Raw genomic sequence first — 13,276 nt, forward strand, 5'->3', positions numbered from 1 at the left:
TAATACAGAGTTTTTTCCCTTCTTCTCTTTGATGTAACTTACATTAAAGCAGGAAGAGTTATAAATAACATAAGTAACTCCTAAACACTCAAAAGGGTTATATAATTATCTATTTAAATTTTATAGGGATATCTAAGAATATGAAAAAAATGTTTCTCAAAAGTTTGTCTCTTCTTTTCTGATCTCACAGAAAGAGATCAAAAAGGAAAGGAAGGTCCCTGTGTCCCTCCTTTCCTGAAAAGTCATGGTCCGCTCATAACTATTAAAATAAGTAGTATAAAGTGTGTGTGTAGTCTGTGTTCTTGTTACGTCTTGAGACACATTGAAACAGTAGCCTGAGACTGTGAGGTATTAAATATGTTACTCATGAACAGTGAGAGCTGGTATGTGTAGTTCTGAAACCAGATACGACGAGAGAGGGTAGATCTGACTGTAAAACTGTATATTGGCTAACAGTAACAAGCTACACCCTGAGATTAGATTAAACAAACATGTTTAACTCATTCACTGCCATTGACGTCTATAGCCGTCAATGGCAGTGAATGAGTCAATGGGTTTAACTCATTCACTGCCAATGGCTGGCAGTGAATGAGTTAACTATGTATGGCCTAAAATTAGTAATTATTTTTGCAGTAAAATAACCGTTTTCTAACAATTGAAATGAAAATATCACATATTTATTTAAACTTATATTAAAAGAATATTAAATTGAAATAAAAGGGACCTGTCGTTTGAAGGTGTACAAATTAAATTCTTACCACCAAACACCACATCGCTGATCCAGCCGATGGATCAAGGCATTATTCTCACATTTAAGGTGCTTTATATGTAAAACACCCTGCACCACCTGCCTTTGGATGTACATAAAATAATAAAATAAACATGCTTTCTAATTGATGCTTTTTCACCTATCACCTGGAACGTAACCCTCACGATAATAGAGGGAATAATTATTTTATACTGCCCAGGGGTTTTTTTGAAAAACTGATCATTTTTGGATAAGGGGATAGAGTGCTAAGTTATCAGCTAATGCTAACAGGTTTTGTTAGCAAGGCACATTAATATAATACTGCAGTCTATGGAAAAAGAGCTAATGCTAGAATTTCAATCACCAAAAAGAGAGCTCAAACTTTGTGCATATGCCACTGATAACATTAACAATGTAGGAAGTCCTGACTGATCTATCAAATGTTGCTGATATTACAGCAATATTTTTATGTATAAGTATGTAATATCAATATTATGATATTACATATCTTTTTTTTTTTATCTGATAAACAAAAATTTTAAAACTAAAGAAGAGATGCGAGAAACACCCTTCAGCCATGTTGTCTGTCGGTCTTGCATAGATTGCTCAGCAGATTTTGAAAAAATTATGCAATTTCGCAGCAGCACACATTTAGCAGATGTTTAAACCCTCAAGTATTGGTCTTAAAATTCCTTTACTGGTTGAGCTCTGACTAAATTCATTTCATGTAAACAAGTGTAAATGGGGTCATTTTTGCTAACATTTCAATAAGTCTGTCTTAAGTTTTAGTCTTGGAAAATCATTTCAAAGGAGTTCATTGTGACATATTTTACTCTGAGAACTGTTTTTAACAGGCAGTATTGGTTTATATTTCAGACAGATTAGAAACCATAAAGTTTGTAAAGGTTGTAAGTAAATTCAAATACATGTAGTGTTCAGGCTACTAAACCACAAAACACAAGCAAGGTGGATGTGGTTGAGTGTACTGAGAAATTCTCTGATCTGATTAGGACATATTTCCGTTTTGTTTATGTGAAACGGTTTCTTCTTTCTAGTTTTGCAGCTTCCATTTAAATGTTTAAGACATATTTAGATGTTAAATATTGACTTGAGAATGAGCAGTGGGTTAATTTGATAAAGAATTATATTCACTGACCAAATTTTAGATAATAGTAATCCTCTGTCTCTGTCTTATGCAATAGCTTCACCAGTAGCCTTGTGACAGACAGACTGTTCTTCACTATTTTTAAAGAGCCAGCTAGCCAGTCCCTACATGTGCTAGCATGCTAACATTTGTATGATATGTCTGCTGGTTGCAACACACGATTAAAAGCCAAAAAACAGCACGAACTGTACTCCTGCCATGGCTATATTTAAAGCTTATAATATTGGGTTAACTTGCACATTTTAACAGACTGTGTGTTTTTACCAGACCTCGTGTATATATCATGGGTTTTTGGAATCATGTAAAGCATGCAAATATGACAGCGGGCGAGAAAAGAGGAGATGAGAGAAGGAGGATGAAAGGCCCGACCAATGTATCCTATTGATGAGGAGGAAAAACATATTCTGAAGGTGCTTTGAAGTGGACCAGGTGAGAGGAGCCTCAGCCGGAATCCTGCTGCCAGGTAATTGAGCCTCAACTTGGCTCACCATCTGCATCATTGAGGCACACTGCTGCTTCCTTAACTGTTTCCCCGTCAGCCTGGCTTTAGGGTTCATAAGGACAAGCACTCATTCTGGGGGACATCAAAGCCTGTTTGATCTTTCCAGCTGAATTGGTTTGCATACTGTGGCGTTAGCCCAGCAACCACATGTTTTTGTTTTGGATCTGGAATCCCAGAAGCCACCCATGTCTTCTCCCGTGTTAAAGAAGTACAATGCCGTTAATTACATGGGTGTTCTGTGGCTTGAAAATCAAGTCTAGGCGTGTTACCCATATTTTTTAGCATTACAAGGTTAAACAATACCATACAACAAAGAAGCACCAAGTAGAGCATAGTGGCACCCACTGTAAATATCTCCTCCTTACATTTTGATGTTATGTAAGAAGTGTATACGTATTCATTATGCAATGCAATCAAAGTCTGCAATCATGGAAATTCCCATGTCTTTAGGAGAATAAGCAGTACTGAGAACAGTGGGTGTATCAGTGGAAGGGGCTAACAAAAGGCCATGCATCTCATGGCCTTTAATGAAGGAGGCCAATTCAACTCAGTCCTCTGAGCTACAAATGTACAGTAATTGTACTGTCAGTAAGGTATATTTTGACGTTTCACACTCCTGTGTGCTTTTGTACTCTCTGTTGTAGATGCTGCTGTCTAACAAAGTTATCTCTTCCAGGTTGGATGAGTCACTGACAGATAAACTTAGGGATATGTTATCAACTCAGTTTAAAAAGAAAAAACACAAAGCACAAACTGCCAAGGCAGCTCATCCTCTTTCTCTTGACAATATTTTCCTTAAAGATAAAACAAAAATAAAAAACTTTTCATGACAGCTTGACCCTATTTGACCTTGAAGAAGAGGTCAGAGGTCCAAAGTAATACACATATTGAATTCCCTATATGCTTATATGTTCTCAATGCAAACAATGGTGGTAAGAAACATAGTTTTAAATAGCTCTATATAACATTATCATCACTTTGGAATTCAGATCGAGGTCAGAGGTTAAATGTGACATGATATTTTACATTTTTATACAGTATTTCTATGTCGACAGTACACACCACACTTGTGAGATACTTCCTAATTTATAAGCCTTTTTGTCATTTTTCTACCTATGAATGAATAAATAAATAAATAAGTGGGCCTTGAAGTACTTGGTGGATGTACATGAAATTTTAATGGATTGTTAACTGGACCCCACTCTTCACCCCTACAAAGTTTTATCAGAATACTGTGCATTGGTGTTGAGAGTGTGATGAGTTAGGGTAACTGCAACTTCTGTCTGTTCTCTTGTTTCCTCACTAGTTGTACCACTGGACGTTTTTGTTTATTAATTGATTCGCATTTCATGTGTAATCATTAAGGCTGCCTGTAACAGCGCTTGTATTGGACATTTCCGACTACAGCGTTTGCTTAAATGTTAAAATACTGGTAAAACAATGGGAAAGTTTGTCACACAAGTTATAAACAGGCTATTTACAACCAATTTCTTAAATAGCATAAGTAACTTACGTTAGATAAAAACAGTGTGTTGTTGTTGGAGACGTTTTGCGTGCTATGTGCTAGACCATTTCTTAGAATGACTTGCTGAAATCTGTGTTGGTTTCCTGGCAAACATAGCATGAAAAGATTTCATGAAGCCCCTGAAAAGCAGCAAGCATTTAACCAAACCACACTAACCTGCTTTGTAGTTTCTGAACTCTAGTAGCTGATCACATGTATTATAACTCTAATACTTGCCCTAACTCATGAAAGGTCAGTAAAAGGTTACCTGCGGGTTGTGCAGCGTGGGACTTGTGCTTGCTGTGATGGTGGCTGAAGCAGCAGTTGGTCTTCTACCCCCACATAACTACTCAGCAATTTTTCACACACACACACACACACACACACACGCACACACATATAATCTGACACCATTGTGTAGCAGAAAGCAGAACCAGCAGTTATAATTACCATCACTGTCGAGTATCATGCCAGCATGGAACAGGAGGACGCAGTGCCAACAGGAAGACAACTCACTCAGGCACATCCCAAGGAAGATATTATTCTCTCCTTTTCTCCCTCCTTAGACCCCTCCCCCCTTTTCCCCTTGTATCTCATTTGAGACATTTTAGGAATAAATCCTGTTAGCTGCCAGAATGGTGCTTATAATTCCAACCTCTTGCACATTTTCAACAACAGAACCCGAATGGCGAGAGCTGGTACCAGTTTCCATATTAGATTATTTTCCACTTACCCTTGTTCTTTTGTTCGCATGCCAGAGGACTGTGCACTTGTGTGCCACATTAGTCCCACATTACTCATAAAAGGCAGTGAGGTACAAAGGTTGACACTGATGGCACTGGTAAAATAGGAATTTGTCCGTTTTTTTGTTGTTGTTTTCCCCCTCCAAAGCAAAAATTGAGGAAAGTATGACCCCTTGCAGAAAGGTGATTATAAATTAGATGCTAGCAGGGGGCTCCGAAATGTCACAAACATACTCACCTCCACTTTTCAGACCAGAGCTTATAAATATGCCACTGTTATTGTTTAGTAACCACCTGCCACCTGCACCGCTTCGCTTCCACCGTCTCCTCTCAACGCTGATCGAAAATCAAAATGCACATATCTGCACTTTATCACATTTATAAGGCATTCGTGACCTTGCCTCTAGTTTCAATCAAATGCAAGGCTGACCCAGTTTGCTGAAACTAGATAACGACCCATTTGCTACCTTTCCTTTTTTTTTTTCTTGAGCAAATTATTTTTATCTCGATTTTGGCTCTCATGCAACATCCCCTCCTGGAAAATCTCTCTGTGTTTCATGGGAGCTTTTATTCCTTAAGACAACAACTCAGCTGACAAAAGCTATGTATATTAAATATGCTAACAGCTTAAGAATCTGGAACAAAAATAGCTCAAGTACCTAAAGCTTGAATGACTAATATCCCAGCTCTCTGCAGTGTGCCATCTTCAAAACGGAAGGCCAACTGCACTGAATGCCAGTAAGCTGACAGTGACCTCATAAGGGAAATAATACACTTTCATAATGTTTTTTTTATTGCTTTGAGCACAAGGGGACTATGATTTATTACACTTTTAGATTTGCATCTCTCATTTCTGTCTTCATATATAAACAACTGGAAGTCTGATGGCTTAGATCTAAAACAATTTGCAGTCACACGCTCAGTGATTATGTTTATGATAAACTGCAGTGATTCACTTTAACCACTTCTTTCTAACAAAGAGTTGGGCTTTCACTCGAGCATCAGCTGCTAAAATAGGAAACAGACCATAGCAGTTAACGCTTTACTGGAGAGCAACACCAGTAACATGTAAATTCCCTGACCTTTTATCCTGCACAGGTAAAACACCGTATCTGGTTACTGTCCTACTCATTCTTTTCAAATATATACACACACACACACACACACACACACACACACACACATATATATATATATATATAAAAATCTGATATGTGCTTTAGTGTTGTTAGCTATTATTGTTATGACTGTGGAGCTGGAGGACAGGCTAGACTACAACCGACCATTTCACCTTATCTTGTGTTTACAATCACTGACACGTACACACGTTTTGAACAGTCCTTTAACAATGTCACAGATATCTAAAGCCAATGCTGACTCATCGTGGCCCCCCGCTGACTGAGTCACTGCCACAGTGTTGTGGTGTATTTGCCAGAGTCTTCAGTAGCCCCCGTGTGCAGGAGGTAAGACTTTTTTTCTGTGTTTACAACATGCCCGAAATATTGAGGAACATATGAGTTATTTGCCACTCACAATTCAGGATGAAGAAGAAGAGCTGTGTGAGATAGAAGCAGGAAAAAACACCCTGGATTTGGGGGAAACGGAGAGCCAGCAGGGATCGTCCGAAAGCGATTCTGCATCCGAGCACCAAGAGGACCTGCTGGACGGAGATCTGGGCCTCGGCACTGCTCCAGCTCAACCGAGGGAGGCAAGCGGCTCCAGTACTCAGCTCTAACCTCGTCTTATCAGCTATTGCTCCCTGATGTCAAAACCCCCACCTCCCACAGTGAATGGAGGTCACTGGTCAGGACATCTGCCAACAGCTGACTGAGAGTTAGAGTTTCAATGGTTCCCAAAAGGTCATGCACTCCCCCTGTGCTGAAATGCACGCAAAGACACACACTCACACAGGAAGGGAGAAAAACAATTACAAAGGCCACCGCTCTTCCTGTTGCAACGCTGATGATTTCCTTGTCTCAAACTGGGGAAGTTAGAAACTGAAATAGAAATGTTAAGTGTTCCTTTCACCTTTGTCATAAAGCAGTCATAAAAATAAATAAAGGTAATATGTTAAGTCACAGATTCATTATAAGCACGGCAGCTACATGATACACAGTTACGTAATGCCCAAGTTTCAAGCTTTAGGGAGAATTACTCATCACTGTACTCTGTGATTGAACACTGCAGTATTTCCCTTAATCAGCTGAAATGGTATTTTCTTGCCAACTTTGCTTAGCTCTTCCCCAGCCCCTTATTAAACTTTTATTGCACTGTTTTCTGCTGCAATCCTTTTAACTCATTCAAATGTATTCTGCTAAATTTATTACCACCCCCACCACCCCATCTCCCTCCATGTCTTCCTTAGCATTCTTTGCTGTGCAAGAATGTATCCAAATGGTTAAAAGTACTAACAGCTTTCAGGGGGGAAAAAAGATTATTTGCATGTGAAGTTTCGCTCCAACTGCTTTAATTAAAGATTGCACTTTGCTGCTTTCTATGTGCATCACTGTAAATCTCAGGGCCCCATCTTTTTCCCCCTTGAGTCAAACAGGGGTGTTGTTTACTGCACAAATACGATTTGTGAAGGTTAGGCTGTACGAATATGCAGATGGTTCGCCGTGTATTAATAAAGCCATTGTCCTTGAAGCGGGGGCTTTTCGTTTTATGTTGTGAATGCATGGGCGCGTCTCTGGAATGTGTCTGTTAAAGTATACATTGCGTTCCTCTTTATATGCACTCAAATGTAAATTTCTGAGCTTTTTCCAAGCAAGAGATGATGATTAACAGCTTTCCACCATTATTAGGCCTGTTTCTTGAAGCTGCAGCTTACTATCAAAGTAAACAAATACTTTCTGAAACACAATTGCTAGTTTTTATGTCATTTGGCCAGAGGGGCCAATGGCGCGATATGGCAGCCTCGTTTCTGTCAGTCTGCCCCAGGGCAGCTGTGGCTACAACTGTAGCTCGCCTCCACCAGTGTGTGAATGTGACAGTGAATGAATAGTGGAATTGTACAGCGCTTTGAGGGCCCCGAAAAGCGCTATATAAATGCAATCCATTATTATCATTATTATTATTATTTGCTAATACTTGAAGCAACACATCACTGTTATATAACACAATCTGTTGGCTTCTGTTGCATATCCGTTTGATGCAGAAAGCTTCTTTTGCATTTCAAGGTGATGCAAACTTTGTTTTACATGTCAGTTTCCATACGGTACATAAATCCAATTTCAATGTTCACCAGGATCTACTTCCACATGGGAGGAAGAAGCTTCTCTCAAGTCTCCTTTGTCGTTGTTGTGGGAGTCGCCGGCCACTGAGCTTTCAAGTACAATTTTTAGACGTTTTTGCATCCCGAGCAAAGGGCTGAAACTACAGTCAGGTGTGTAAAAAGACATTTAGCACAATGAATGTGTTTGGATGTTACTTTTACAGGTGACTCTTGAAATGGGAAATTTTGCCAAGGTGCTGTTGTCAACAGAATTGAAGTTGACAGTAACTGTAATTACTTCTTCCACCCAGCTATTAAAATATCCCCAGCTATTGTGACTAACGTTTTTCAGCCATGCACTTAAAGATACCGTGTGGAGTTTTAAGTACTACTCAGTCGTTATTTTACGTCAGGCTTTACTAGCATTAGTTTGCCAAAAAAGGAAAAACCTAAACAAAGCAGGAAATCTAAACCAATAGAGAAGTACACAGACTCGGTTTATAACTTTTCAAATGTGGCTTGCAGTTGTTTCCACCCTGTCTGACAGATATATATATATGTACACACACACACACACACACACTTCATGCTGGTGAGCAACACCGAATGTAAACAGTTTGCTTGCCAGAAACCTCCACAGGGCACCTTTAGGTTATGTAGCAAATAGCAACAAATATGACACCTCTCCAGCACAGTGGTTCTCAAACAGTGACAAAAGGTGTGCACTGAATAAAGTTTTGATAAAGCTTATTCATTCAAGACAAAATTTGTTATACATCCTGATTGTAAATTAAAATAAACGTAGCACATTTATTATTATTCTGCTTCAGGTTTCTTCCTATTAAAAGGTGTTTTTCCTTCCCACGGTCTCTAAGTGTTTGTTCATATAGGGTCGTTTGATTGTTGGGTCTTTACCTTACAATGAAACCACCTTGAGGAGAATGCTGTTGTGATTTGGTGCTAAATAAATAAAACTGCATTGAATTTAACCGAATCATTCAATTCTGCATTAAACCCTTCATCTTATTTAGGTGTGCTAACTTCCAGGTTGTTCCCTGCAGCCAATTTTGTGAACCACTTCCACTCCCCCCCCCCAAGTAGGCGTTAAAATAACTGAGTTCAACACAAATGCATAAACTGTATTGTTAACTATGAACTTTACTCAATGCAATATTCCCAGATGTGGTTTTTTTTTATAAGAGCAAGCAATTGTAAACATTGGAAATGGTAGAACAAGCAGACTGCTGACACCAACAGAGAGACTTTTCCAAATCTGGAGCTATGACATTGTCCACAGTGTATGATATCATCCTGTCAGGATGTGACGACAAAAGAAAAATAATAATAATAATAATAAAATGTAAGAAAAACCCAAATCAAAACATCCCCCTTTTTGTAAAATCTAGCCATAGCACTACTGCTGTTCTGATCACACCTCTACCTATGGCACAAGAATCCAATCCAGTGATTGTCTCTGACACGTCTCAAATATTAACATTAGCAGTCAACTTCTTTTTCTCTTCTTTTTTAATCAGTTGGATTTTTTTAACCCTTCCTTTAACTAGTTTCACTTTTACAGACAGTATGAAGACTGGAAAACAGATTTTTTTTCTTTTGAACATTCAAAAAATATCCCCAAAACATCCACTTTGAAGTGTCATCATAACAAGATACATGAATTATACAGTAGCTTCTTTTTCCTTTTCTTTTCCTCTGAAAGTTGCAGCTTTGAGTCAATTGTTCTTAGACGTTGCAGTGTCGAGGTCTAAGGTCCCGTCTGGTGTTCCGGTAAAAAAGAAGTGGTCCTTTTCAACGGCGCTGCAACTGCTCGACTGACGGTACATTCCAAATGCGGCCGATGTAGATCCAGGAACATGGACTTAAAGTAAAGCTTTATTTCCACAAAATAAGGAAATGGCACTCTATGCAAAATTAACATTAAATTAAATGGTCTTTGGTGGTGAGGATGTTTTCACAGTCTGGAGTGTGTCAGTAGTGATTTGCTCAAGTCCTTGGCCTCCCCGGCTGTTCTCACTCTCTCGTAACCTAGAACTGACATGGAGTGGTGGCAGTAGTCTTCCACTTGTTTGATCTGTTGGATGCTGAGCACTGTTCTCCATGCACTTGCAGCTTGTGTGGCATTCCTGGAGGAGACTATAAATGGCTTAGATGAGGAACTGGAGCCACTGGTCATGTTCAAAGCAAACATCTCAATGTCATGGTTGGTAGTGAGGTTGGCAAAGCGGTAGACGCTCCTCAGGGTCTTAACTGGGTTTTCGACCAGGTCTTCGTAACGTACGGCCATGTACTTCCCCTTCAGCCAGCTGGGTGGATTTAAGGCAGTCCTCAAAGTCCTGGAGGTACGGTCGCAGATCACCTCCATGGCTCCAATGGAGTGGTAGTCTGAGCCATCCTTCTTGTTAGCTTTGTGCCCGGGGTCCACGAAAGGTATCCGCCGAAGTTTGGGGTCTCTGCTGCGGACCACCTGTAAATTCTCCCGTATCAGGCCGTGTCTGGATTTGATCCTGGAGTTGGCTACTGCCCGTGGGTCTCTAACCAAGTGTATCACCTTCAAATCCAAGGACGGATCCTCCATGAGCGGGGCCAGCACATTTACATCCAATATGCGGACCCCTTTAATGACTATGGTGCTATATTTCAGGCACTCTTCCTCCAACAGTCTAAGGCTTTGAGGGGGACACTTTTTACACACCTTATCATCCACCATCCCCACCACCTCCTTCCTATAGGCTGAGCAGAGGGGATATGAGCACACCACTTTATTGAGGGTGGCCCCAAACAGTCCGAGGGAGGTGAAATTCTTACCTCCCGGGCTGTTGTAAAGTTGGAAAACAGACAGATCACAGCGGTATAAGGAGCTAAGCATGTCCCTGGCCGCCCCTTGCAATGACACGGCATCACCGGGGTACAGTTTCTGCCAGATGTGCCACATTGGCTCATACAAGAAGAACACATCTGCATTTTGATTAAACAGCTCCCCAAAAAAGGAAGAGCCTGACCTCCAGGTGGTCAGCACATAGATAAGCTGCCTCTTCTTAGCCAGCGAGGGTCTGTACAGGAAGCGAATGTCAGATCTGCTCTGATAAGTGGTGCTCCTCATCTGATGATTACACTGCTGCGGCTCCTTAGTCCATTTATAATTAGCCAAGTTAAGCATAGTGAGCACGAGCAGTAACAAATAGGCCATAAATAACACAATCCTCTTCCTGCGTAGCACTTTCATCACGATCCCAGGCTGTGCTATTATCTTGGTATGATTCCTGTATGTTTTAAGCTTCCTTCCAAAGCCTGCATCCTTCTCCCAAGGCGCTGTCAACTTCAGTGGTTGATGATATTGTTTGCCTCGCATCTGTACCCTCGGAGAGTGGCTCTCACCGCTGGACGAAGCTCCTTACATTGACTGTGCACCAACACGCTCGGTAGTGTGTTTATGGGCTGCACCGGGAATTAACACCCAGATGAATTAGGTAATGTATTCGGCACCAGTTCGACAGCCACTAAACGATATAGCTTTTTCACTGCACTGCGCAATGTTCGTCATAGAAATGGCAGAAGAGAGGAGCGTTAAAGTTGTCCATATCAGGCTTTGCAGTGATTCTGTGTTTGGCCCGCGTTCAAAACAAAAACCAAGAAGCCTTCAGCATTGTAACAGACGCCCAGTTTGAGCACGTTCAGCGGAAGCATCCTCGCGCAGTTACCAGCTGGAACATCCTCAGAAATGCGGTGGATTCGGGCGTCGGTCACGATTCCGCGCGACGGGCCGGATCCTCTAAATTACTCCGCAGCTGCCATGATGGAGCAGAGAAACGCTTTTATCCGCAGTTAGGGCTCTTACACGTTTCTCCGTCTCGTTCTTCTGCTCGTCCAACTAATACAAACTGGGCCGATTCAATCTGAATAGCAGGACCAAGACCCGCCCTCCGAGAGAGCGCATTGGAGCGCGACAAGTCGACGCTCGTCAGCCAGCTTACGTCATTGGACCTGCTGCGAGCCTGTCACGTTAATGGTGGCTCCGACAGATCACAGCAACGGTAGATGAGGAGGGCATGGGGGATGGATGGTGGTGGTGCTGTTGTTATGTTTAGGTGAAGTCCACCTCACATTGTCTGAACCGTACTCTAACCTCTCGTTTCTACACATCTAAAAGCGATTAGCAGTTTTCTGTTTTGTTTTTTGTTCCGTTTTTTCAATATACAACCTATTTTTACTATTTCTTTAATAAAAGTGTTAAGGCCGTGATTGTATTCCAAAGCCGGCCTTTACTTTTCCTTTTACGCACGTCCTCCTCATCGTGTGTGACTGCAAGAGAGAATCAATATTTCAGATTAAATGTATTAGCCCCCCCTCACGACAGCCACAAGAGGGTAGCCCGGGGTTTGTCTTAAAAGCAGCAAAGAAAAACCCTGTTTCATTACAAAAGAGCTATGCACATACTGCAGAATCTAATTTTTCAAAAATAGAAACTCTTGAATTTTAAACTGATCTGAGAGTGATGGCCTACAGCATGATTGTAGAGGATGTAATAATTTTTCATTGGACGTGATAGAAACACTCAGTGGCAGTGACAAGCACTCCTCTCAAGTGGAATCAGCTGAAATGGGACATTTGACAGCTGTTCCCCAGGAACTGGAAAGGCCATGATGTTGTATGAAGGGAAACACATGCTCTGCAGAATGAAAATCATCTTTCCTAAGAGGCTTGCCTGTGCGGGATTACAACCTTGAACAAGCGGGGTGGGGAGAGCATAGACTGAATGAATTGAAACCGCTCGAGTCCCTTGACCCTCCCCAGCGAGGAACCTCTAAATATGTAGGGTAATATCCACGTTGTGATTTTACTATACTGTTTCTCATCAAACCCTGCTCAGATGCTGTGCGTGGTGTGAGTCCTTCTGAAGTGCGACATATTAGGCTTTGTGTTGGCTATACAGTATTTCCTTCCTGTTCTCGGTAACGTGTGCTTTCAATATATCTTCATTTTTATTTTTGTTCTCAGCCAATGCGGGTGTCTACAGCGAAATACCTTTGTGCAGACTGCCCTCTGCTGGAGCATTGAGGTCCCACCCTTCAAAACGAAGAGCAGACTTCCACATCATGAACAAATATATTAATCATACATATGACATAATAATTTATATTCGTTTTTCAGTGTGCAAGCATATAGATAATAGAGCTTAGTTTAAGAAAAATCTTTTAATCTTATTCTTTTATAAGGAAGCTTGTTGTTAATATGAAACCTTTCCTACTGTGCAACCTCTTCATTCCACCTGCATTTTACAGATGTTTATAAAACATAAAACAAAAGCTATATTAGGATTCGGTGCTGTTGAAAAGCAAAGAGCCCGTCATTGAATGTGTTTTTCTTGTATCGAGTCAAATA

General features: G+C 40.8%; 2 protein-coding genes across 2 annotated transcripts in view; one reads left to right on the forward strand and one right to left on the reverse strand.

The window, feature by feature from the left end:
- The window catches only part of LOC102210371 (sodium/hydrogen exchanger 9-like), a 60,507-nt gene extending 53,199 nt beyond the window's left edge, over positions 1-7,308 (forward strand). The window contains exons 15-16 of the mRNA XM_005722729.1: positions 6,020-6,125; positions 6,203-7,308. Of these exons, the coding sequence (XP_005722786.1) occupies positions 6,020-6,125; positions 6,203-6,397 (301 nt within the window). The 3' untranslated portion in view covers positions 6,398-7,308. The remainder of the gene's footprint in view (positions 1-6,019; positions 6,126-6,202) is intronic.
- A 1,708-nt stretch (positions 7,309-9,016) lies between these two features.
- On the reverse strand, positions 9,017-11,896 carry chst2b (carbohydrate (N-acetylglucosamine-6-O) sulfotransferase 2b). The gene has a single exon (XM_005722731.2). It carries the CDS (start codon positions 11,244-11,246, stop codon positions 9,849-9,851), a length of 1,398 nt encoding a protein of 465 aa, XP_005722788.1. The 5' UTR covers positions 11,247-11,896; the 3' UTR covers positions 9,017-9,848.
- Positions 11,897-13,276: the final 1,380 nt, after the last annotated feature.

This window comes from Pundamilia nyererei, unplaced genomic scaffold, assembly GCF_000239375.1.
Source record: "Pundamilia nyererei isolate P.nyererei 1_Seehausen unplaced genomic scaffold, PunNye1.0 scaffold00007, whole genome shotgun sequence".
In the NCBI taxonomy this organism is placed as follows: Eukaryota; Metazoa; Chordata; class Actinopteri; order Cichliformes; family Cichlidae; genus Pundamilia; species Pundamilia nyererei.